The 27,937-nt window shown below is 44.9% G+C and overlaps 2 protein-coding genes across 5 annotated transcripts in view; one reads left to right on the forward strand and one right to left on the reverse strand.

Moving 5' to 3' along the window:
* RIF1 (replication timing regulatory factor 1) overlaps positions 1–27,937 on the forward strand; it is a 335,763-nt gene that overhangs the window by 252,793 nt on the left and 55,033 nt on the right. The window lies entirely within an intron of this gene.
* Positions 1–27,937, reverse strand: part of CACNB4 (calcium voltage-gated channel auxiliary subunit beta 4) — a 137,501-nt gene that overhangs the window by 10,519 nt on the left and 99,045 nt on the right. For all 4 annotated transcript variants that reach the window (XM_063429529.1, XM_063429526.1, XM_063429527.1 and 1 more), the window contains 7 exons: positions 26,284–26,406; positions 24,435–24,565; positions 21,655–21,731; positions 20,965–20,984; positions 20,801–20,881; positions 19,291–19,349; positions 17,901–18,010 (listed from right to left, as the gene is read on the reverse strand). In XM_063429529.1, the coding sequence (XP_063285599.1) occupies positions 17,901–18,010; positions 19,291–19,349; positions 20,801–20,881; positions 20,965–20,984; positions 21,655–21,731; positions 24,435–24,565; positions 26,284–26,406 (601 nt within the window). The remainder of the gene's footprint in view (positions 1–17,900; positions 18,011–19,290; positions 19,350–20,800; positions 20,882–20,964; positions 20,985–21,654; positions 21,732–24,434; positions 24,566–26,283; positions 26,407–27,937) is intronic.

The following is a 27,937-nucleotide window of genomic DNA, read 5'->3' on the forward strand; positions in this document are numbered from 1 at the left end:
AGGGGGGGGGACCTATTGTCCCCCCCCGGCCCCCACCCCTGAGCGGTGGGTGGGGGCCCTACAATTATCAATAAGGGGGGGGACCTACTGTCCCCCCCCCGGCCCCCACCCCTGAGCGGCGGGTGGGGGCCCTAAAATGATCAATAAGGGGGGGACCTACTGTCCCCCCCCCGGCCCCCACCCCTGAGCGGCGGGTGGGGGCCCTAAAATTATCAATAAGGGGGGGGGACCTATTGTCCCCCCCCGGCCCCCACCCCTGAGCGGTGGGTGGGGGCCCTAAATACAAAGGGGGGGGGGGGACCCTAGTTAACCCTCCCCCCCCCCAAAAAAAATATCTCCCTACCTACCCCCCTCACCCTAAAAATAATGAGGGGGGACCATTAACTAAAAACCTGTAAAAAAATGAGATAAAATCAACTTACCATTCGATGTTTTCTTTCTTCTAAAATCTTCTTTCTTCAGCCCCAAAAAAGGCCAAATAAAAATCCATAATAACCGACGCAATTAAAAAAAAAAAAAAAAAAAACCGAGCGCAAAAAAAAATAATCCATCTTCACCCATGGAGGGCTCCGCGCAGACTGAGCTCCGCAGGGCGGGGGAAGGCTTATAAAGCCTTGCCCCGCCCTGCAATTAGGCTAAGAACACTCTGATTGGTGGGTTTAAGCCAATCAGAGTGCTCTTTGTCATTTTACAAGCGTGGGAAAGTTCTTTGGAATTTTCCCACGCTTGTAAAATGACACAGAGCAATGTGATTCGATGGCTTGAAATCCATCCAATCACAGTGCTCTGTGTCATTTTACAAGCGTGGGAAAATTCCAAAGAACTTTCCCACGCTTGTAAAATGACAAAGAGCACTGTGATTGGATGGATTTCAAGCCATCCAATCACATTGCTCTGTGTCATTTTACAAGCGTGGGAAAATTCCAAAGAACTTTCCCACGCTTGTAAAATGACAAAGAGCACTCTGATTGGCTTAAACCCACCAATCAGAGTGTTCTTAGCCTAATTGCAGGGCGGGGCAAGGCTTTATAAGCCTTCCCCCGCCCTGCGGAGCTCAGTCTGCGCGGAGCCCTCCATGGGTGAAGATGGATTATTTTTTTTGCGCTCGGGTTTTTTTTTTTTTTTTTTTTATTGCGTCGGTTATTATGGATTTTTATTTGGCCTTTTTTGGGGCTGAAGAAAGAAGATTTTAGAAGAAAGAAAACATCAAATGGTAAGTTGATTTTATCTCATTTTTTTTACAGGTTTTTAGTTAATGGTCCCCCCTCATTATTTTTAGGGTGAGGGGGGTAGGTAGGGAGATAAGTTCTTTTTTTTGTGGGGGGGGGGGGGTTAACTAGGGTCCCCACCCCCTTTGTATTTAGGGCCCCCACCCGCCGCACAGGGGTGGGGGCCGGGGGGGGACAGTAGGTCCCCCCCCTATTGTGAATTTTAGGGCCCCCACCCACCGCTCAGGGGTGGGGGCCGGGGGGGGGGGGCAGTAGGTCCCCCCCCTTATTGTGAATTTTAGGGCCCCCACCCGCCGCACAGGGGTGGGGGCCGGGGGGGGACAGTAGGTCCCCCCCTTATTGTGAATTTTAGGGCCCCCACCCGCCGCACAGGGGTGGGGGCCGGGGGGGGACAGTAGGTCCCCCCCCTATTGTGAATTTTAGGGCCCCCACCCACCGCTCAGGGGTGGGGGCCGGGGGGGGGGCAGTAGGTCCCCCCCCTTATTGTGAATTTTAGGGCCCCCACCCGCCGCACAGGGGTGGGGGCCGGGGGGGGACAGTAGGTCCCCCCCTTATTGTGAATTTTAGGGCCCCCACCCACCGCTCAGGGGTGGGGGCCGGGGGGGGGGGCAGTAGGTCCCCCCCCTTATTGTGAATTTTAGGGCCCCCACCCGCCGCACAGGGGTGGGGGCCGGGGGGGGACAGTAGGTCCCCCCCTTATTGTGAATTTTAGGGCCCCCACCCGCCGCACAGGGGTGGGGGCCGGGGGGGGGGGCCAGTATGTCCCCCCCTTATTTTTTATTTTAAGGCCCCCACCCACCGCACAGGGGTGGGGGCCGGGGGGGGACAGTAGGTCCCCCCCCTTATTGTGAATTTTAGGGCCCCCACCCGCCGCACAGGGGTGGGGGCCGGGGGGGGACAGTAGGTCCCCCCCTTATTGTGAATTTTAGGGCCCCCACCCGCCGCACAGGGGTGGGGGCCGGGGGGGGACAGTAGGTCCCCCCCCTATTGTGAATTTTAGGGCCCCCACCCACCGCTCAGGGGTGGGGGCCGGGGGGGGGGGGCAGTAGGTCCCCCCCCTTATTGTGAATTTTAGGGCCCCCACCCGCCGCACAGGGGTGGGGGCCGGGGGGGGACAGTAGGTCCCCCCCTTATTGTGAATTTTAGGGCCCCCACCCACCGCTCAGGGGTGGGGGCCGGGGGGGGGGGGCAGTAGGTCCCCCCCCTTATTGTGAATTTTAGGGCCCCCACCCGCCGCACAGGGGTGGGGGCCGGGGGGGGACAGTAGGTCCCCCCCTTATTGTGAATTTTAGGGCCCCCACCCGCCGCACAGGGGTGGGGGCCGGGGGGGGGGGCCAGTATGTCCCCCCCTTATTTTTTATTTTAAGGCCCCCACCCACCGCACAGGGGTGGGGGCCGGGGGGGGACAATAGGTCCCCCCTTATTGATAATTTTAGTGCCCCCACCGGCCGCACAGGGGTGGGGGCCGGGGGGGCAGTATGTGCCACCCTTATTTTTAGGGCCCCCACTCACCGCTCAGGGGTGGGGGCCGGGGGGAGGAGAGTAGGTCCGTCCCCCCCCCCCCCCTTCAACCACTATTGTGGCCAGACAGCATCCCTGTGGGTTCGGGCTTCAGCTGTCAGCTGAAGCCACGCCCACAGCAGTGCTGACAGGCTGTCAGCACACAAAGCGCGTTCACAGTGCTTTGTGTGCTGATAGCCCGTCTGATGCATTCACCCAGAATGCATCGGACGAGAGGCCTTTTTAGGGCCTCTGAACTCGGAAGTCCCTCTGGTGGCCGTCTGATTGACTGCAACAAGAGGTGTTCCAAGCTTCCAATGTAAACACTGCATTTTCTCAGAAAATACAGTGCTTACAAGAAAAAGGCTCCGGGTAGCTGTAGCACTCACCTAAACAACCTCATTAAGCTGAAGTTGTTCAGGTGACTATAGTGTCCCTTTAAGTAAACATTACAATAGGGAAGATGAGTGAATTTAAGCTTCTTTAGTGGTGGAAGATATGGAGGTACCAGCCTTCCATAATCTATGATAAATCAGTAAAACAATCGCTCACAATTCTCTCTATAAAGTAAAATCAGTCAGGATTCGTATTTGCTAGAGGTGAGGTTGAAGAAATCTATACATAGTTAAATTGTTACGTGGTTGAACATCATGATATTTGTAGATTAAAACAACAGGTGGAGATCTTGCTATTCACCCGCCATGTGACAGGTGGATTTTTGTAAACTGCACATACCATAGTGTGTATGTATATCTTTGGTGACCAATTTATACTAGAAAGGATTTTGTCATCTTTATTTACATGCAAGGAGAATGGTATAACACTAAATACATATATTAAAAGATGAAACAAAGTAGAAACAGGAAAGCATTTAAAATTACAGCATCTAAATGTGACCATATGTCACGGTTCTCACCACAACATCCAGATGAGGTCGCCCCAGAAGTGCCCAATAAGGGATTTGAACCTGGGTACTTTTTAGTCCTGGGCCTGCTGTTTCTCCTTTGAGCCACCATACAGCCTGAAGTTTGTATCTTGGCTCGTATCCAGCACTGGGGGCTGGACGTTATTCTGTGGCTGTTCCCACATTCTCAGCACACCTGTAGCTGATGGCCTCATTAGCCAGGTATAAAACACTGCCTCTCCCAGAAGGCAGTGTCAGTTCCTTGACTCTGGTGATCGGTTTGCTGTTTTCCAGTTTGTGCTTGACTCCGGCTTGTTTTCGTTTATTCTGACTTCTGTCTTCCTCTGATCCTTGGCTTCCCACGGCTATTCTCCTGGTTTATCCGTTCCAGTACCGTGACTCGGAATTATCCTGCACAGCCCCCGTGCCCCGACTCACAGGCCAGGTGAATTCTTGCCTGACCACCTCGGCCTGTGTTTTCTTGTAAGGGTGAGCATACATCTCTGCCTGCCGGACTCCCAACCCAGATAAGCCCTGACAGAAGGAACTGACCAATGGAGTCTGCAAAGAAGTGCTCACCCCTGTCCCAGCAAGTGTCCAGCCTGGCCCAGATTGTTTTGCAGCTGCAGCGAGAAATTTTATTTCTTAAAGGCACAGTACGCCTAACCCCGGAACTTGCTTATCCAGAGCCGTTTATTGTGATGCCTGACAGATTTGACGGTTCCTCTTCCTTCTACACAACATTCAGGATGGATTGTGAGCTCCTGTTTGCCCTGAAACCTAGAACCTACGCCACCGACTTTGTCAAGGTCCGTACTGCTATGAATTTACTTTCTGGACGGATTAAGGAGTGGGCATACCAGAAGCTGCAGGACAGCAACTGTCTTGGACAGCTGGGAGTCGTTCATGACCGCAATGGATTCTCAGTGCGTTGCCTCCAGGAAAGCTACTCCCAAGCCTGCTCCATGTACCCGCAGATCTCGGTTACCTAGAGAAAAGGACTTTAAACGCACATACCAAGTCCCCATCATGTTGCAGCGTGGACCCACCTTCAGGGACCTGCCTTGTCACTCTGATTGTACTCAAGCAAGCCGTGAAACTCCAGTGGACAGGGAGGAACCCATGGAGATTGGATTTACCCAAACTAGGTTGTCGTCTAAGGAGAGAGACAGTAGGAGAGGGTGTGGCCTATGTTTCTACTGTTGAGAAAGAGGGCACTTTATCTCCCTCTGCCCTACTCGCCCACCTCTGCCTAAAACTGTTCAGTAGGTACTGTCTGTACCCGTCCTGTCATCCCGGCAACACAGCCTGGAATCTGCCAAGGTTGCTGTCTAGCCTGTCCTCGTTCCGTGACACAAAAGGGAACCCTGACCACAGTAATCAACTCCTGAGAGTCCCTCCTCCAGCTCCAGAAACATCTATACCTTTATCCGAAGAAACACCTGTTCAAGCAAGCACCATCACCACTTCCTGCCTTGCCAAAGAAGTTCTTTCACCTGACTGCACATATGCTTCTAATGGCACTGTTGTATGTAAACAGGATCTTGAGGTGTTCGAGAAAGCATTGCAAGCTGTGAATGCCTCCCCTGTGAGAACTACTAAAGCAATGGCTACTGTTTCCCAAATATCTGGAAGAAGACCGTACATATGGCATGGATGCCTATGGGAGAACGTACCTCCTACCAGAGAATGTTTTTGACCTTTCAGAGGAAGAGGGTGAATCCAACCTCTACAAAGAACCTGTTCACGCCCAGAGGTCGTTCTTGAAGGGGGAGTACTGTCACGGTTCTCACCGCGACTGCCAGACGAGGTCGCCCCAGAAGTGCCCAATAAGGGATTTGAGCCTGGGTACTTTTTAGTCCTGGGCCTGCTGTTTCTCCTCTGAGCCACCATACAGCCTGAAGTTTGTGTCTTGTATCTTGCCTTGTATCCAGCACTGGGGGCTGGACGTTATTCTGTGGTTGTTCCAACATTCTCAGCACACCTGTAGCTGATGGCCTCATTAGCCAGGTATAAAACACTGCCTCTCCCAGAAGGCAGTGTCAGTTCCTTGACTCTGGTGATCGGTTTGCTCTTGACTTTTTGACTCTTGTTTTCGTTTATTCTGAGTTCTGGCTTTCCACGACTATTCTCCTGGTTTATCCGTTCCAGTACCGCGACTCGGAATTATCGTGCACCGACTCACAGGCCAGGTGAATTCTTGCCTGACCACCTCGGCCTGTGTTTTCTTGTAAGGGTGAGCATACATCTCTGCCTGCTGGACTCCCAACCCAGGTAAGCCCTGACACCATACTAGTGAGATTTTCTGCAAATTAAGGTGGTACAAGAAAGAGATTATTTAAATAAGGTTGTATACACGATGCGAAGTGTTAAGTGATTGATTTTAAAAAAACATCACATATGGGGAAATAAATGTGGAACCACACATATTTTGATGTAGCGGAATTTAAACTCTGGAAATGTAATAGTATTAAATCTATTTGTACCATTTTGCGTTCCACTGGTTCCTTTTGGTTTATAGGAATTCTGGAAGAATAATCTGCAGTTCTCAACAATGGATCTTTGTCAAAATATTTTAGACTCATTGTAGCATGTCTGTTGTCAGACTCCACAACTCAGTCAATGTACCCCTATAACTAACTGCCCAGTGCTTATAAGCAAGACCATCTCTCCCACTACTCTGTAGAAAATAAACACGCTAGTCGATATTCCAAGTGTACATCTTAACAAACGTACTCTAAGGACAGACATTATAACAATTATAATTATTTGTGTAGCGCCGACATATTCTGCAGCACTGTACATTAGGCAAACAAGATTCATATTTAATTCTAACAAAATAATAGGTTAAGTGTCCCCTGACACAACTATTTTACAATCTAAAGGATGATTGGCAGCAAGCTAAGATGTAGGTGTCAGTTGCAGGATAACGAGGTGATCGATATTTAAATATAGAGATGAGTAAATATCATATTAAAATCCTGGGCAGTGAAAGTTATCCTTTTAAAGCAAAATTATTTTATGAAACATAGAATGTGACGGCAGATAAGAACCATTCGGCCCATCTAGTCTGCCCAATTTTCTAAATACTTTCATTAGTCCCTGGCCTTATCTTATAGTTAGGATAGCCTTATGCCTATCCCACGCATGCTTAAACTCCTGTGTTAACCTCTACCACTTCAGCTGGAAGGCTATTCCATGCATCCACTACCCTCTCAGTAAAGTAATACTTCCTGATATTATTTTTAAACCTTTGTCCCTCTAATTTAGGACTATGTCCTCTTGTTGTGGTAGTTTTTCTTCTTTTAAATACAGTCTCCTCCTTTACTGTGTTGATTCCCTTTATGTATTTAAATGTTTCTATCATATCCCCCCTGTCTCGTCTTTCCTCCAAGCTATACATGTTAAGATCCTTTAACCTTTCCTGGTAAGTTTTATCCTGCAATCCATGAACCAGTTTAGTAGCCCTTCTCTGAAAAAAATGTGACAGACGTCAGAGGATTGGCTACAGTACTCATTATGAATTCTGGCATGAATTAAAAACTTCCAAACTGTATATATGTTCCTTTCATGTTTGTGTAACTGCCAATACATTAACTTGCAGAGATGATCTAATTTATTATCTAGTTTATTCATTAAACTGTGAATTGAAATGACTTAAAAAAACAGATTGCAAAACCTTTGGTCGCATTGCTAAGCTGTGACTATATCTGCACTCGCCAATCTTTCCAGAGCTGATCATTTTTCCTATATTTTACAATGTGGGTTTTGATTTAATGCAATCTGCTTAAGATCCTAAATGTAACTAAGAATATATCTAATCTGCAAGAACCATCTTCACATGGCATCTCATTATCATCTTTCCGAATGAACTAAGCTATCTATAATTCTCGACCAATTATCACATTTCCCAACAGCAGAATCTACACAGTTTCACTACACACAGATTACTATGTGAGATTTTAAATATAGCAACTGCATTCGCAAGTCAAAAATCAAATATCAGAGAAAGGCACCATTTATAATTAGTTCACATGACATGCGCACAGTCGATTATTCGGCAGGTGCGCTGTTTACCCCAAACCCCCCAATAACTTACAGACACCGTATTTCTGTTGGAATAAAAAAGTCCACAGCTTTATTTATTATTATAAACAAGGTAACAAATTGGGGTCATTGCCACAAAAGTAAATATACCTCCACCCCCCACCGTACATAAATTACCCCCGGCAATGACCCCGCCAATAACAATAAATAACATTATAAATAACCAATTAACACATAACATATGGCCTACCAAAGAGGCCCCATATCCATAACTTTTTAAACTGTAGGGGTGTACCGAGACCCCCCTACACCACCTGGTTCGGAGCCACCGATGAGCTCGAACCCACAAACCATTTCACACTCCAGTTTAATCCAGCCTAACCAATTTATACTCCTCCTACCTTCCAATTACCCAAGCCCTATCCCGCCGCTGTGACCAAACGGGAACTCCAAAACAATAGGGAGGGTGGGAGGGACAATTACCAGGTAAGTGTCAGTTTAGTTAAAATGTCCCTTGGTCATAAAATGGCCGCTTAATATACTCCTATAGTCCAACCCCCATTTACCAATAACCACACCCCTTTAACTGGTTACTCCCCTGCCTACTCCTGGCTCTGTCAAGGCCCACTCCCCTGACTGCGCTGTTCCATGGGCTACATGACATGCGCACAGTCGATTATTCGGCAGGTGCGCTGTTTACCCCAAACCCCCCAATAACTTACAGACACCGTATTTCTGTTGGAATAAAAAAGTCCACAGCTTTATTTATTATTATAAACAAGGTAACAAATTGGGGTCATTGCCACAAAAGTAAATATACCTCCACCCCCCACCGTACATAAATTACCCCCGGCAATGACCCCGCCAATAACAATAAATAACATTATAAATAACCAATTAACACATAACATATGGCCTACCAAAGAGGCCCCATATCCATAACTTTTTAAACTGTAGGGGTGTACCGAGACCCCCCTACACCACCTGGTTCGGAGCCACCGATGAGCTCGAACCCACAAACCATTTCACACTCCAGTTTAATCCAGCCTAACCAATTTATACTCCTCCTACCTTCCAATTACCCAAGCCCTATCCCGCCATAGCAAGAGACTTGACCCCTTAATGTCTCGAGCGACCCCCACCACACATAAATAGGGCTTTGGAAATACCCTCCTGGAATCCTAAGTTTAGTAGATCACACCCCACATCAGACAGGTGCACACCATCCCGCCTAAAATAACCGGGCAACCCGCTCTCCAATTCAAAGTGCCTCACTGGGACCCCCCCTAGTCTCCTAATAAAGACAGACATGGCCTTATTTACTTTACCACGGCAACGTGCCACAGCCGCCGGGTCCCTGGCATGCCTCCAGTTCAACCGCGGCACCATTTCAGACCAAACTATTGTAACTCCTGGGACCAGAGCCCTCACCCTGTCCAGGTCCCTCTTCATTCTCCTGACCAACACCTTCTGGGGGACCAAACCTAAGTCATTGCCCCCACCGTGAATCAACAGTATATCCGGGGCAAACCCCTTGGACAACATCCCAAAAATTTCACCACTTATACTCTGCCAGCTGAAACCCCTAAAACCAAACCACCGAAGGTCCACTGTGTCCAGAAGAAAACCCAGTTGTGTGCCTTGTCTCCGAACTGCGGCCCTCTTCTCCGCCCAGTAGACAAACGAGTGACCCACCAGCCAAGCGACCAAGCCTGAAAGGAAACAAATTCAGTTAACCGGCAGAGCACCCTTTTCCCACATCCACAACATTCCATTCACACCAACCTTTCCGGCCTTACATATGCACGGAACCTGATGGATTCCCATCTCCCAATCTGCTTTATCCGCTCCTCCCCCAGCCCGAGCCGCGCCGCCTCAGTCGCAGCCCCGATACGGAAAGAGTGCGTACCAAATTGTCCGGGCTGCAAGCCCAATCTCGTCAACCCCATGCGGAAGACTCGCAAGAACTGAAAGCGCGACAGCGCCTTCCCATCCTCATGAATCAGGAAGCAACCACCAACCTGCGGGCGAACCCGTAAAAACACGTCCCCACACTCAACCGGGCACACCGGGGACCCTGGCAGTGAGGACAGGACAACATTCTTACCTTTTCCGAAGACGTCCGTCTTCGAGCGCCGGAGCCAAATCACGACCTTGTCCTGTTCTATAGCCACATCCTCATACCGTAGGCCCGATGCCCCCGACCTATTGGCGCTCACCAATTCGCCAATACGAAAAGCCCCAAAGAAAGCCCACACGAAAGCCACAGAGAACAAAGTTACTTCAAATGCCGAACTACACACTTCGTTCAACAACCCCACCAACCCTTGAAGGGTGGCAAAGGACACAGGCCTCCTCGTATCCACAGACCTCCTGCCCTTCTTGAAACCCTTCAAAGTTTGCTTTACCAAGAAATGTTTGGTCAGGTCTTCCCACCCGTTAAACTTGAACAGGAAGGCTAACGCAGACATGTAGCGTTCCACCCTAGAAGGGGATGACCCACCTGCCACCAACCTGCAAAGAAGCCACAACAGCGTGTCCAACCTACCAGCTGCAGAATCGCCTGCTCCCGCCTGGGACAACATTTCCTCCCATTCACACCAAACCTTAGTATAAGCGGTCCAAGTCCCCGGCGCCAGTGAGCTCCTTATGTATCGCCCAAGCACAACGTCCCGAGCCGCCACATCTCGTCCGGGCATGCTTGCCCTGTTGCTTGTGCGTCCGGCGCTGCTTCCCGGAACCGCACCCACTGTGAACGAGACAGAGCGTCAGCGACCACATTCAGCAGGCCCGGCACGTGCCGTGCCCGGAAGACAATGTTCCAAGACATACACAAGAGCACTAGCTGCCGCAACAACCTAACCACTGGCAGGGACGAAGCCGATAGACTGTTAATTACCTGTACCACTGCCATATTATCAGAGTGGAAGATAACTTTCTTGTCCCTGAGCTCCTCGCCCCATAGTGACACCGCTACCACAACTGGAAAAAGCTCCAAAAAGGCGAGGTTCCGAATCAAGGGGCTCTCGGACCAAGCCTCAGGCCAAACCTCGGCACACCACTTGCCCCCAAGGTAAGCCCCAAAGCCAACGCTCCCCGAGGCGTCCGTAAACAGCCCGGCTTCGCCAGATGCCTTCATCACATCCCTGAAAAACACCCGTCCGTTAAACTCAGTGAGGAAGCGGTCCCATATGTCCAAGTCCTCTCTCATACCAACCGACACCCTGATGTAATGACTCGGCAGACGGACCCCACAGGTAGCCCTAGCCAGCAATCTACAAAAAACTCTTCCCATAGGGATCACCTTACAAGCGAAATTAAGGCTGCCGAGCAAGGACTGCAGTCCCCGCAGCGTAACTTTCCTAGCGCCCTTTATCGCGTGCACCTGCTGGCGGAGCACCCTCAACTTCTCCTCCGGCAGCCTACATTCCCCCACGACCGAGTCGATTTCCAGCCCTAAAAAACTCAGACACTCGGTCGGGCCCACTGTCTTGTCCTCGGCCAGAGGAATCCCAAACTGTTGGGCTAACCTCTGGAACACCCGCAGTATTTGGGCACATCTGTCGGACCCAGCCGGGCCCACACACAGAAAGTCGTCCAAGTAATGGACCACCGTACCCCCGCCCGATTCCCTGCGCGCTACCCACTCCAGGAACGTGCTAAACTTTTCAAAATACGCACATGAAATGGAGCAACCCATGGGTAGGCACAGGTCCACGAAAAACTTACCCTCAAAAAGGCACCCTAACAAATGGTGACAGTCTGGGTGGATAGGAAGGAGCCGGAATGCTGCCTCCACATCCACCTTCGCCATCAAAGCCCCTCGCCCTGCTCTCCGAACCAACTCGACAGCATGGTCGAATGATGCATACGATACGGAGCACAGGGCCTCATCGATATCATCATTTACTGACGCCCCTTTCGGGAATGATAAATGATGAATCAACCTAAACTTACCCGCCTCCTTCTTGGGGACTACCCCCAGCGGGGATACCCTCAAGTCAGGCAGCGGCGGAGCCTCGAACGGCCCAGCCATCCTACCCAGTTGCACCTCCTTCAGCAACTTGTCCCTCACAACTCCCGGGTGTTCACCCACCGACTTGAGATTACTGCATAACCTCCCCACATCCCTACTCTGAAACGGTATTGAAAAACCCTCCGTAAAGCCGTGCCATAAGAATTCAGCGTCCTGACGGTTACCGTACTGTTTTAGCCACGGCAGCATCTCGCCGACTTTCACCGGGGTTGCCCCCCGCGGCAGCGGAGGGGGCCGACGCTCCAACGGCTCCCGCTCCTGGTGCAGACTTACCTCGCTTAAAACACCGGCTGGCTCCGTGTGCACCCCCACAACCTGAGCACTCGTGCTTAAACCGGCACGACGCACCCCACTTACATTGGCCCTCGTTAAAGAGCCAACAGAAGCCTTTCTTTTGCCCGGCCGATGCAGGTCCCCCAGGGGCCGCACCGGCCGTCCCTTGAAAGGGCGCAGCCTTTTGCGCCATCATGAGCCGCATCCAGAGGGGAAGGTCCATTTGATCCCACCGCATGCTGGGATTCGCCGCTAACCTCTGGCGAAACTGCTCGTCGTACCGCCACCAGGCGACCCCGCCATAGGTCCGGTACGCTTCCCCAATCCCATCTAGGTAGCAAAACAATTGGGAGCATTTATCCGGCGACTTTTCCCCTATCACGCTGGCCAGGATACAGAAGGCCCGCAGCCAGTTCCCAAACGTTTTAGGAATCTTCCGATACCTACGCTTTTTCTCCTCCTCCTCCTTCTTTGCGTCCTTCTTGTCCTCCTCCTTCATGTCTAAGAACTCCTCCAGCGGGAGCAAGGAAAAAACCTCCACAAACTCACCCTTCCAAATTTTCTCCTTGATGTCCATTTTCAGATGACAACCTAATGGGCCCGAAAAAGACACGTGCACGTTTTGCCGCGCAGCGTCGGTAATTTCGCCCCCAAGACCTACCTTGTCCCCCGACTCCTTACTAGTTTCAGACACAGATAACCCCACTTCGCTATCCAGCGTTGGGCCCACGGCCCTACCTTGTAACCCCTGGCCTTTCTCACACGTCCACACTCTCCCAAACTGAGGTGAAGCCATTTCCCCACCCGCCCATGAATCTAAGAAAGATTTTAAGCAATTCAATAGTGTTCCTGCGTGTGGTGTAACAGTTGACTCACCGCCTGAGCCCGAAGCCGCGGAAGGCTGTGGGTTCGTTTCCCGTCCGTCCGCCATGCTTGGCTCCGGAGCATCCAATTGGCGCCGACTCCCGTCAGCCTGGCCCTGCCTCAGGACCGCGGGTGTAGTGCTGCGAGACCTGCAAGGAGAACGACACCTGGGTAGTGTGTCCACATGATCACATACCCGCCCAACCTCCTTATGTTCATGCCTGTAGTTCCGCACCATATCCCGACTCCCTGCCTGGCCCTCCCGGCCGTAAGCACTGCGCCGCTGACCTGGCGAGCTCCTGCCTGAGGACCCAGACGCACTGCGCCGCTGCCTCCACCTCCGGTCCCTGGAGGCCGATCTCCTTCTGCTAAACCTGCTTGCAGACCTGCTCCTCTCTCTACCCCTCCACCCGTCAGCCTGCCTCCTGTCATGCCTGGCACTGACGCCGTGCTGCTCCCTGCTGCGATGCGGCCTAGGGCTCCGCGAGAGACCCCTCGGTCCCCGGGAGCCGCCCCTGCGGCCCTCCCGCTCTCTCCCAGCCCGCCCTGTCTCCATGCCCTGAGCTGAGTCCTGGGAGCTATCCCGACCTGCTGCACCTGGCCCCTTTTGGGCCGCCTTGCGAACTGGGGATTCCGCCTGTCTATCCTGGCGTTTTCTGTCTGCTAAAGCCGCGGGCCCTGCCGGCCCCAATGTACCTGGCTGAGCGGACCCGCCGTCTGCGTCCCTTGTGCTGAACCTGGCCCCACTAGAGGCCGCCCCCGATGTGTCCCCTTGCCCAGGGGCTCCCCCTGCCATCAGGGGGACCGCCTGATCACTAGAGGCCTCCGCTCTGCCCCCCGCCCGCTGCCCAGCCCCAGCGCCATTCCCTGACTCACCGGGCCGCAACCGCTCACTGCTTCCACCATCCGATCTGCTCTGGGTCCTGGCTCCAGCCGCAACCGTCCCGCCTGCCGCCTCCCAGCGGGGCGCACACCGCGTGGTAGGCCTCGGCCTAGCTGCTGCCCGCGCCCGGCCAGCACCGCGTCGGACCGACGGTGCCGGCCGCGGTACATCCACTCCGCTGGGGCCCGCTACCTCATCCAGGGCCCCAACAGACTCCGCTGACGGGCTCCTCCGTCTGCCGACTTCAGGCTCCATGCCCGGGCTCAGCCGCTGGGGCGGTCTCGCCCTCCTCATGGAACGCCGTGCAGCCGCCGCAGGGGTTGTAGGGGGGGGACCCTGAGCCCCCAGTTGCTCGTGAAGCCAGGCCAGTCCTCTATCCCGCACAGCAGCTCTCACTCCCTCCAGGATTTCTTCCATTGATGCCATGATCTGCAAGACAAAAGAAAAAACCAACACAGACCTGCCAAAAACAATTACCAGGTAAGTGTCAGTTTAGTTAAAATGTCCCTTGGTCATAAAATGGCCGCTTAATATACTCCTATAGTCCAACCCCCATTTACCAATAACCACACCCCTTTAACTGGTTACTCCCCTGCCTACTCCTGGCTCTGTCAAGGCCCACTCCCCTGACTGCGCTGTTCCATGGGCTACATTTTCGTAGTTTTATTTTTTTTTAACATTGAAACTCTGTGCATTTAGCATGGGTCATTATTCTGTATGCAATGCCATACGTGTTATAGTCCGCGTTATATCATGTTTATTTTTAGTTGCGATATTTTCGCATTATAACTTATAAATTAATGCAGCGTACCTTGGCAGCTACTTAAGAAAGTGCAAAGCTAGCATTAAAGTTCAACGCCAGATTTGGTGTGCCAATTCTTTCATCAGTACAGCTCCAGGGATTAGCTCCGAGAAGATTATCTGGGTAATTTTATGTGACTGCTGGAAACCCCACGCAAATTCAGAGCGAATCTCAAATTTTCAAAGATTCAAAGCAAAATCTACACATATAGTTTTAATATGTGTAAGACAAAAGAGAGGAAATCGCAGAAGACAAAAGAGAGGACAAGACACACAAGAACAGGTGAGTAACATGGAAACACTTCCATCCCATAGTGACAACGTTTCAGCCTTTGAAACAGTGTTTGTTAAGCAATTTAATAATAAAAAATAAATGACTTTTTCCCAGTTTTGCGATTTGGTTGCAAAATGTGAAATTCACTTTGAATTTCTGTCGATTCACACTTTTATTGAATACTTGTGTCAGCATGGAAGAATATGGTATAAGATCAGAATATATTTGGCGATTACTGAGTTGGTCGAAGTCGATACACAAACCGACCACGTTATTCAAACTGGGAGAGTGATTTTGAACGCCCAGCCAATTCTTTCCATTTCAACAACATTATCAAATGTCACAGTTTGACATAATGTGTTGAATTGTACCCAGATGGAAAATTGATATAGATGAATAGTTAATATGACATATGATACATTATATCTTGCATACATTTGTGGGTGTAAATTAATAGGCACTTTCCAACACTTAATATTATTCAGTTTACAGATCAATATATTAATATCCGTTATCAGATAACATTTTGGCACTTCCTGAATGCATACAAATATTTTAGGGCACCTTCTATGAATTGGGGGAAAAACTAGCACTTTGAATTCATACTGATCTATGAAATTAGAAAGTTATGTGGATCTATCTGTTTGACAAAGCTTTGAGATATTGCTGAATATGCTAATACTGCATACGAAATTATATGAGACATCTAACAAAATATATACTATTTAAATTCTACACCTATATATTTTGTATACACCAATTTTCACGAGCTATCTATGCTGTTTTTTTAATTTACTATCCTTGGATTTACACCTATAGGCACTTATGTTTGAGGCTTTTTTTGTTTTGTTTTCTGTGCTACACCTGATGTATAGCCTGTTAAACTATAGTCACAAAAACAAATTGAACTTAATGAAGCAGTTTTGGTTTATTAATCATGCCTCGGCAGTCTCACTGTTCAATGTTCTGCCATTTTGGAGTTAATACACTTTTGTTACTGTTAATGCAGCCCTAACCACACCTCCCTTGACTGTGACTCGCACAGCCTGCATGAATACAAAATTGTTTGATTTTCAATCAACTGTTAGCTTGCTTTAGAACTTTGTATTGCCTGCTCTAAAACAAATTAACTTTATTACACAAATTAAGATCCTGCAGGGTCTAGAAGGCTATTAACAGAGCAAGATATAAGAAAATAAAATCTAAATGAAACAGACTGTGCAATAAAGGAAGTATAAGTATAATATGTCTCTTTCCAGGAAGTGTTTAGGAAGGCAGTGCACGTTACATGCAGGAAGTGTGGCTAGGGCTGTATAAACAGTCATGAAACTTCTAAATGGCAGAGAACTGAGCAGTGAGACTGCAGAGGCATGATCTATACACTAAAACGTCTCAATTAGGATAACGTTGTTTTGATGACTATGGTGTCCCTTTGAGGTAAATTAAACAGATCCTAATGATAGGGAATTTTGCTTAAAGGAAGTGGTCTGGGTGCCAGGTCCATCTAGGGTTAACCTTGCCTGCTGTGAAAATAGCAGTTTCAGAGAAACTACTATGTTTACATTTGGGTTAATCCAGCCTCTAGTGGCTGTCTCATTGACAGATGCTAGAGGCAGTTCCGCGCTTCACACTGTGATTTTCACAGTGAGAAGACGCCAACGTCCATAGTAAAGCATTTCTCAATTGATTGCGCGCGCGGCTCTTGCCGCACACGCGCATTCGGTGGATGACGTCGGAAGAGGGAGGAGAGTCTCCAGCACCGAGGGAGCCTGGTGCTGGAGAAAGGTAAGCGTTTAGCCCCTTCCTCCCCCTTCAGCCCGTCGGGAGGGGGGACCTAAAGACCCTATAGAGCCAGGAAAACGAGTTTAACATAACTAAAATGTGTCATTCTCCATTTGCAATGCTTTTGTCTGATACAACTGTTTCAATGTACCATTCATAAATTATTCTCATTGGTTTATTAAATCTATAAATTTAAACAAATATGTCTAGTTCCTTACGTTATTTTGAGGTAGGATTGTATATTTTTTGTAATCACATGGTTGGTAATCAATAAAAGTAAATCAAATACTAGTAAACATGCTATTTACTAAAAATTAAAAAATATGACTACATTATTTTATTTCTTTATTTTTATTTTTTTCCTCTGGTATTCTAACAATTTCTGTTCACGTTTGTTTCTAAGAGTTGTGCATGTAAAGGGAGAAATGTAACCATTCACTGGTCTTGCAACCAGTTACAAACAAAAATCGATACAGTATAACAAGTTAAACATGCTAGGCCTTTAATATCCTGAAATTTTACATCAATTTCTCATGCACTGACATCTAAAACATTTCTGTCATCTGAAATATTCTTTGCATAAATTAATTTAAAAACAATCCCAAAACAACAATATACTTGTCATCTAAACTACAGTAATTTAACTCTAATTACCACTTGAAGATCTGACAGTATTTCAGAATGAAGGTGGCCATCTTGTTAATGAGTCACAATTTTTACACTCTAATCCACATGATTAAGCAATAACTAATTATAGCATGTGATGTCAGCTGTCAATCACATCACATATCATAACCAAGAAATTTTCTATTGCTGAGTTATTTAGCTCCCTTTTTTGGGACTGACCAAGCATTGTCGACGTCTATCCCAATTACTGCACACATCCCCTATTCACTGAGCTGTGAACTGGGCTGGGTTACATTGATTGGCATCAGCAGCGGAAGTATTGCAATTGCAGGGGGCCCACTGGGGGTCTCATGCACAAAGGGCCACCCAATGTGTATTCCTGAACAGGGGCCCAGTCGGGACCTGCAGACCTTTAACAGAGTGACTGGGCCACTCTAGTGTTGGCAGCAGTGGGAGGAATTGATAACCTCTAAAAACATGGGTTGTGTATTTATAAAAATACAGTGTTTTTTTTGTCAGGAGTAATTCTTTAATGTATTATCTATATAATGCCACAAAACGTATTTTACTGTAGTTGATTTACACACACAGTTTCCTTACTTTTATACCTGCTAACTAGATTTTTTTTTTTTTTTAGAGCACATATAGTGAACTATGCACGTTCTGCATAAAGTTCTTACCCAAACTAGATCTGGTGTTTGATCGTTCAATTATCGCCCTCTTGCTGGGATTATTCAGCACCGACCTCTTGGCTAGAGAAATGTCAGCCGTCACTCGAGTAATGGATATTCTGAAAATAAATGATAATTTTACAGGTTAGAATACAATGTTGTGAATGACCACTTTTACAGATAAAATGTATGGTCTCCAGTGGAACTCTTGAGGGCAACCAAATATATATTTATCGCCAACTATAGGAACCCTTACGGATGGCATCAATCATACACCATTCAAAAAGTAATATAGCAAACACCAAAAAGAGTAAACACTAAAAAATGTTCAGAAATATCAATGGGTATATTATAATCCAGTGACAGTTGTCGATTGACCCTTTTTTTTTTGTGTGACAAACAATATCACACATCACGTTTCGAACAGACCACGATCTGAAATTCACTGAACATTTTAATTCCAGTAACGTCACTGAATTCAGAAAACATTATCGAGTTAACCAGGCCTAAATCGTGATTTACTTGTTAATCTCACAATGTTGAACTCGATAGGTTGATATTGTAATGTTAATGGAAAAAGAAAATACGACTTTTGCAGGCAATTCAATTACATCACAGGTTGGAGCTTACAAACAGCCAGGTGCATTGATGAGGCTAACAGGTGTGTAATTATGGTCGCTGCCATGTGTGTGATAGTTTTTTGTAAGATAGTTAAGAAAATATACATTTATGGTATTGACACCTATATGTTTGTTATGTCATTTAGTTTGCTATGTTACATTGTAGTTTCAGTGATTTAATTTTCTTTTAATTGGTACAATCGGTTAACAAGGGATCGGTAGTTTATATTCCTTGCACACATCGTCGAGAAAGGGGTGTTTGTAGCATGGACAGAAACTTAGAAATATTATAGATATAAGTTATTGATAGAAAAGTGTTTCCAAATTATTTCAGGTGTTAAATTTGACAACATTTGTGAATCCAGGGCAAATAACGTGCTTTTTCTTGCAGCAAATGAGTACTAATTTACCATTTACATATATATCTTGTGTCCCTCTCTGACTGTCTGTCTGTTTGTCTATCTATGTCTTCACTGGGGAAGGAGATTTGGTGGCTGTTATTTACATTCTCTATTCAATAGGCAGAAGCACATCCTGACTGTTGAGCAATACAATATCTGTATTAAGTTACAATTTATAAAATCCAGCATTAGTGCTCAAACCTGTTTTATCAGAAAGAACTGACTATTGGATTGAAGCAACTCTGTACCAGAATGTAGGTCAGTATAGCTACAGCTTCATAAGACGGAATCTTTACTTAATATAATTATTTTTTCTGGGCCTCTACTTTTTAGTTTTCGGATGCCTACGGGCCAAAGAGTAATGCAGCCATTCCTCACCTCCCATCAAACCTGTGCTTCAAGAAGTCAAAAAGGGCTTTCTGCATCATGTCCGTCACCTTCCCAGAACAGGAGATAAGAAGGTCAAGGTGTACAGAAAGAAAGAGGGGGGGGAAAAAGGGATAATGTGAGAAACAGAAAAGAGGAAAAAAGAAAGACAGTGTTTGTTGGCCAAACGTTTTCGGAGACCAATGGCAAAGGGTCAAAGGAAACCTGCTCAATGATTCTGTAAGAAGGAAATACTCTCTACCTGCAGATAATCAGTGACATTTTCTAGTCTTTGCTATCTGCTTTGTTAACGAATCAATTAACACCCGCAAATATATGCTTACATGTTTTCTCTCCTATAGGTTATTTTTTAACTGTGAAACATGCAAAACATTTAAATTCTGAAAAAGACACCTTTGATTCCCAAGCTCAACAAAAGTAACACTGATATCGGCATTTTTACATAAATCAGTAGGAGCTGTGCGATAACTCAGTCAATCAGTTTGTGGAAGAGATTTGGGCCAATATTGTTTTACATTTTTATATGTATAAGATTAGCAGTCTGGTCACGCGGTACAGTTTTGTAGCTTTCGAGTGAGATTTTCTCTAGATATTTTAGAAAACCTAGCTAGCGGAATTACAATCTGAAAAACATAAACCTACATATCATCTCATTAAAACAATAATGTGCTGTTGTAAAGAACATAAAGATACATTCAACTGTGTCAGAATGCTCTATACATTTATATTGGTCCATTAATTTATCTATGACTGAATGAGGAAAAAATAGAGCAATGTGATTGGTTAGGTTTGTCAGAATGTCGCAAACACTTTTCAGTATCTTTTCAAAAAATATTTGGATAATGGGTGTAGTTAAATAAATCAATTAGATTTTTACATCTGTTGCTTTTTTGAGAATGGACCTTCATTTGTTTAGAATATTCAACATTTTGCACAATGCAATTAATATCTGAATTTTTCCTCCAACAGAAAAAGGACAGAATTTTCCAGTAAATACCGGTTTATAAATGTATGGGTTTTCTGAAAGGCCTGAGAATCATTGCAATTAACTGTGTGTGTTTTCATGCCATCTAATGGGTCCTTGAGTTGTATTTTTACTTAGATGGATGTGTCTTCATCCCAATATCTTTAGCTGAACAAATTTTCCAAAGTTTTCTGAGGTTCTTACAGCCTTACTGAATTATGGATTATCAGAAGGTAACATACCTCCCAACTCTGGTGTCCTTTGAATCAGAATGGGGATGGGTCCCTCCAAACCATAGGCAGATCAACCCACTGAGGGCAGACCTTGCAGGAAGCACTGTTTCAGTGGTCTCTGATGGCTCCTAATACCCCAAGCAAAGCACGTCTAATGATGCACTTGCTCTATGCTTGTTGGGGACAGTTCCCTGGTGTTGGGACAGCGAGACTGTACCTGAAAATCGGAACTGTCCTGCCAAAAGCAGGACAGTTGGAAGGCCTGGATAAATCTGAGCCAGAATCTTTAAATGGAGATACATACCTCATAACCCTTTAGAGATGGACCAACTAAAACGACTGGCCTCATGGAGGGTACAACATCATAAGGAGGAATGTGTTCTGTCTGCAAGTGAAATGATATTAAATGAATTAATATCAGTGGAATTTGCAGGAGGTTTGGAGAAGAAAATTGAGAAAATGACTCACCACTTTCTGCTTCTGTTTGGCTGCAAACCAAAGAGAGTAATTTTAATTTCACCTCTAAAGAAAAATCCAATCATTTATAAAACAAGGGCTACATGCATTAACAAATTCTGTGTCAGAGGTGCCCGCAAACACTGCTGTTAAATGTACTCTTTGTGTGCGTGTCTGCCAGAGACACAGATACTGATAGGACAGGGGTTTAGAAAAGGTAAAGGCACGGTTATCATGTACCCATTATAACCCTCCCTTGCTTCATTCCATTGTAATCAAGAGGATTACGATAGGAAGGTTATTAATAGAACAGTGAAGTGTTGGCCTAGCGAGGAAAGCAAGATCTGAAGTGTGCTCTTCAACGTTCCTGCAAGCTTGGATATATTTATTTAAATATAAATGGATTATGTTGATAGATATTCTGAGCACTTGTAATTATATTATTAGAAGAGAACTTCCAGTCCTTTTGTGTGTGTGTGTGTCAACAAGTTCAACAATTCACACTTTAGTGAATATCTCATTGTAAGTTTTGTAAGGGTTCCTGGCCTTTGTTAGTTGAAACACATGAATTCGACCTGGGTTGAAGTTGCGAGACAGCCTCTGAGTACTTCACTTTCCTTGGTTTTAAAAATTTCTTAATGAGCTTTAACTTCAACTAAAATAAAATAGGAATACATATCTGCATGTTCAAATAGGGCTCACCGGCAGAAGGGGGCGTTGCACGAAATGTCCCAGATACCATTTCCCCAAGACTTGAAGAAGAATTTCCACTTGATTTACTGTCAGAATAATGGATATTATTAGCACAGTAAATTATAAATATGTTGCACAAATATTAAACATTACAATATTATATTTATTTTATGTCGAGGGTGGGACACAATCAATTCTCACTAGACGATGACTCCAATGATGCACTAATATATTAAATGCTATATTAGTATGCTATATATAAAAATAATATCATATATATATATATATATATATATATAAGAAAATTGAAAATCCCCCGCACTCACGCTTAGTTGTGTGTCCAATTTGCCGGGTGCCTGGCATGAACTCCCATAGAAAGATATTTGCCAAAAAACTGCCGCTCACCGGTCTTGTAAAAGTCCAAAATTTATTAAGAAATAATTAAAAAAGAGACCAACGTTTCAGTCCCCGTTTGGGACTTTCCTCAGGGTAACAAAACAATAATAAATACATATGCAGCAAACAGACAATATATAGGTAAATATAATTGGTAAAACTCACCCAGGTGCAGTGAAAACGGATCCGCCGTGTGCAGTGGCCCTTCCGGGTATGCGCGCGCACACCCGCTGGGACTCCGCCCCCTTTACGTGCACGTGATACGTGCTAGGCGTGTGATGTGTATACAGTTGCTAAGCAACATGATGTGTGTGAAACCGGCTGGCTGGATAAGGACAAAATGAACAATATGACATGCCGGGATAATAAAAAGATACGAAAACGTATCGGTTTTGTGCCCAAGATCTACAATCTAAATGATCTTGTGGTGCAGAATCTTAAACATAAGTGATTATAAAATATATACTTAATGAAAACAGTGTATGTTCCGATTTATTACAGAACTGGACAATAGATGTACATGTGTTAAATAACCATGAAGATGTAGCATTTTTACTAATACCCACAGTGCAGTGTAAATAGTGTATGTACCTAGAAATGTAAGACATACTTACATACATGGTCAGTGAACATCTAAGTGTAAAAATGTCCATGAACACTTAGACCCATGTAATAAACACCTGGTGCAGTGTAAAATGCCCAACCACCACTTCTACTTAAACAGGCATGTGTACTAAATATTAAATCTGAAAAAAGAACATATATTAATGCCTTATAATCCGATTATCTGTATCTAATATAGGCAAATACCCGAGTACTGTATAAATCAAGATATATAACAAAATTAACTATGAAAAATACACTATAAAAATTAATACAAGTTACAGGAGTTAAATAAATGCATAATATGGGATACTCTCATTTAACCCTTTCGGAGCCATAGTTCCCAACTGATAAATCCAAAACGCTTCTTTTTGGAGCAGCATACGACCCCTGTCACCACCCCTTCTTGGGCAAGGTACATGGTCTATACCCACAAATTTAAGTGAGGATAATGGATGTGCTTTCTCCAGAAAATGTTTGGCCACCGGTTTGTCAGATTGGCCATCTCGATAGGCCAGCCTGATACTTGACCGGTGGCCACGTATACGTTCACAGATGGGGGTTTCCGTCTTGCCCACATAATAAAGCCCACAGGGGCACATAAGCTTGTAAATGACATACGGTGTCTTGCAAGTGATAGTATGTCTGATGTCATATATTTTATTAGTGTGAGGATGGCAAAACTTCTTAGATGGGATCATGTGCCCACACGTGACACGTATTAATTTTTATAGTGTATTTTTCATAGTTAATTTTGTTATATATCTTGATTTATACAGTACTCGGGTATTTGCCTATATTAGATACAGATAATCGGATTATAAGGCATTAATATATGTTCTTTTTTCAGATTTAATATTTAGTACACATGCCTGTTTAAGTAGAAGTGGTGGTTGGGCATTTTACACTGCACCAGGTGTTTATTACATGGGTCTAAGTGTTCATGGACATTTTTACACTTAGATGTTCACTGACCATGTATGTAAGTATGTCTTACATTTCTAGGTACATACACTATTTACACTGCACTGTGGGTATTAGTAAAAATGCTACATCTTCATGGTTATTTAACACATGTACATCTATTGTCCAGTTCTGTAATAAATCGGAACATACACTGTTTTCATTAAGTATATATTTTATAATCACTTATGTTTAAGATTCTGCACCACAAGATCATTTAGATTGTAGATCTTGGGCACAAAACCGATACGTTTTCGTATCTTTTTATTATCCCGGCATGTCATATTGTTCATTTTGTCCTTATCCAGCCAGCCGGTTTCACACACATCATGTTGCTTAGCAACTGTATACACATCACACGCCTAGCACGTATCACGTGCACGTAAAGGGGGCGGAGTCCCAGCGGGTGTGCGCGCGCATACCCGGAAGGGCCACTGCACACGGCGGATCCGTTTTCACTGCACCTGGGTGAGTTTTACCAATTATATTTACCTATATATTGTCTGTTTGCTGCATATGTATTTATTATTGTTTTGTTACCCTGAGGAAAGTCCCAAACGGGGACTGAAACGTTGGTCTCTTTTTTAATTATTTCTTAATAAATTTTGGACTTTTACAAGACCGGTGAGCGGCAGTTTTTTGGCAAATATATATATATATATATATATATATTTCACATATTGAAGATGACACAATATAATAAAAAATGCAGTTAAATTAAACCCATGACCAACATCTTCTATCATGCTACATAATGTGTACATTTCAACATCTATTCGCATGGAACTCTTTGAAACATGAAATATTAAAATAAATGTTTTTCTTACCCTCCATGAAAACGACCCCTCTTCTGCTCCTGCTGGATTCGAATATTCTCCAACCTCAGAGGACTTGGAATGAACCCGATCTCACAGCCTTCTTTGACGAGTCTCCCTATCCACCAATCATTGTTGTATTTCTGGAAGAGTGGTGGGAATGGTGTTAGTTTCAGTAGGCATCCCTTTCAGAGCAGCATTTCTTTAAAATCATCTCCCCCACCTCTGCCTGTAACAGAGGTATACAACCTTTGGCACTCCAGATCTGAACTACATCTCCTACAATGCATTTACAGACAAAATGCTGGCAAAGCATCAGTGTAGAAGTAGTCCACAACTCCTGGAGTGCCAAAAGTTGCCTACTTCTGGTCTATAAGGATGAGAAGCACATATAAACAGAGAGAGGTGCATAGGTTGACTATAGTGAGGATGGAGACGGTAAAATGAACATATACACGTTGTATCAAGTGTATGCTAAAATTTGTCATCAAGGATAATGTTATAAAGTTGATAATGTTGAGGAGAGCTAATGAACTACATCTCCCAGCATGCTCATCAGCCAGTCAAAGATGTTGTCTATCCAGGTAACAGTACACTTGATAGTAGCTACTTATTTCCTTGCAATGTATATACTGTTAGGATGGATAAAACAGAGCGCAATAAGCGGGGCTACACCTGAAGCAGTATCTGCTAGTGTGTAAATCGCTATCTGTACACATATTGCCGGCAGTGAGACGTGTACCGTGCTCCGTTTAAATGGGATCCATTAATTCCTAAGATGTCTCTTTTATCAATGATAGGAATTTAGGAGACTGTAACTGACACTTTTCTATGTCATTTTTGGGGGGGAAATTTTTTGTGTAAATGATTAAATCTGTTGTGTTTCGTCTTCTGCTATTTTTTTGCATGCTAACCTTCATTTTTGAATATGTGCCATTTGTTTCACTATCGCAATGGATTTATAACTTTCTTTTTTTCTGGCTTCTTTTTCAGACAGAAAAGTTGTGGTATTTTTTCAGCTACTATAAATGAGGCAGTGTTCTGAAATGGAAATTTCTATGAAAAACTGGCGTTTTAGATGACTTTGGTGAAAATAATGATGGAATTAAACCGTCACTTTTTTATTACACTTTTATACATATCTCCCAATGTTTTTGTTTCTCTTCCTCAGAGCAACAAGTTCCCTGGCTTTACCCGAATTGAACCAAATTGTACAGTGAACTCCTACATCTTCAATATACCATGCACCAAACTATAGGTGATTTTCAATGTTTTATTGAATGCTGCAAATGCATTTTGTCCAATTTACCAAGCAATTTTACATATTTCCCTTTAACCCCTTAAGGACCAAACTTCTGGAATAAAAGGGAATCATGACATGTCACACATGTCATGTGTCCTTAAGGGGTTAAAAAAAAAAGCAATACATTAGCCTAAATAGAGTGCAAGCTTATACTGAGAATACACATTCTCAAGTTACTTTTAACTCATGTGTGCTGTCACAGAGAGACCCTACGCACAACTGCAAACCAAGCGACACAGGGAGCAAGAGAGTACAGAGAACTGACAAAATAAAAACATAAATACATAAAATAGCTGACACCTTAAGGGTTAACAAAACAAAAACTGTGCAGCGCTTACCCCTTTGGCATTTCTTTGGTGCCAAGAGTTCTATGCAAAGCAGGTATCACTTTGGCATGCAGGAGGGTGAAGCACTTACAGTATGGTAGAGGTTTATCAAATAATTAAAAGTCCTGAGACCTGGTCAGCTTTCCTTTTGGTTTTTAACAAGATGTCGCCTGACGGCTGTATTTCTTTTGAGCTGGTGACTGGTGGCAGGAAAAATGAATCCTACATTTACCTCTTTAATGTGTAAAAAGTCCTTGGCGTCGAAAGAGATGGCAGTGCTGGGTACGGGAACATCTTCATCTAATGCTCCGCAGTAACTTACATTCGTCTTCACTGCAAATGCCACGGGCTTGGTCTGCAGAATACACATATACCCATCGTTATCACAGAGTAACGCTCACTATGCACATTAACTCCATAATGTCATACTTTTAAAAAAAGGTGTCCGCTAAGGTTGATACTGTAATTGTTCTATATTTTCTTGAATGTTCACGAGCTAAAGGCTTGCTAAGGATCATGGGAAATGAAATCTACAAGCTTCTGCAGTACTAGGCATCAATGTCATAAAATACACAAATTACTTTATTCAATAAAGTGGGAATTGTGGAAAATCAACTAGAGATTCTGACATTTTGGCCAAAAATAAAGGAATTAAATTGTTTCTCCAATTCAATAAGTTTGCCAGATTGACTACTTTGGCCTTGAGTTGCAACTCTCCTGAAATCCTGTTATTAATTCTCCTGAAATCCTGTTATAGTGAATATTCACCCCATATTTAGACCAATCATATCTCACCATCCACTAGAAATAATTGTGTAAAATGCGTACTGCAGACTTAGTGTCATTGTTGTCCTGCAGAATTTATCCTATTAGCTTTCCTAATTAAAGGTATGGTCAGTCCAAATATTGATTTTGTGAGATCCTCCCTTGCAAAGGTTGGAATTTAATGAGTGCTCGCTTGAGGTCTGTCCTTATCAGCATCATCTAAATTAACTATTGCATGTCTAAAAAGGTTCTTTCCTTCCGTGGAGCTCAGATGGTTACAACCATCAATTTGTATCTCTTTATTTTTTTTAGAGATGCACCTTCTATCAATGCCAGATTTGGTGGCACAATAACTAAATTAATTTATTGATCTTATAATTTATGATTGCATTATAAGTTAACTTTAAAAGGATAGACTAAGTAATATACCCACTACAGCTCACTGCCAGTTTGTTGTAAACTGGGGGTCTTCTGGTGCCCTGGGACTGCCCCATCTTGGCTGTGTTGATAATGTGAAATGAGCAATTCAGCTTTATCAGTTTATAAGTCAATATCATCCCACCTGAACAGCTAGATGAGTAATGGCGCCCAGAGCAGCCATCATGGGGCTATAGGCAGTACCCTTGTAATGGGCCCAGCCCACTTTAGGCATTCGCATGGGGCCTTGTAGCGCTTATTGGTCCAGTAGGTGAGAAAGCTATGTCTCCATGAACCAGATGGCAATGGCAAGCATATAGACTATTTCTAAATCTAAAAACTCAGAGGTATGGGGAACTTGAAAAAAAGTTAAGCCACTGGGATAGCTGGAAGGTTGTGGGTTCTGTTTAAAGTTCCCTTTGGCTCTGGATTTAGTGCATGGAATAGGGGAATAGGTAGATATTTCCTCATCATATTTAATGCTAATTTATAGGGCACTGCTCCCCAGCGTACCCCTTTTCAGCTTCCGCTATTTCTGTATATCGGGGGCTCCTACTTGTTTCCTTAACTTGAGGGGTGTTTTTATGAATAGAGCTGAAGTTGGTATAGGATCAGTTAATTGCCTCACAAATAAAATATATTTGGGTACATTTATAATTGCTTTCCTCCTTTCTAGAGAGAATGGGTATTTCTGGCTAATTTGT

The sequence above is a fragment of the Pelobates fuscus genome, chromosome 8 (assembly GCF_036172605.1).
Source record: "Pelobates fuscus isolate aPelFus1 chromosome 8, aPelFus1.pri, whole genome shotgun sequence".
NCBI lineage: Eukaryota > Metazoa > Chordata > Amphibia > Anura > Pelobatidae > Pelobates > Pelobates fuscus.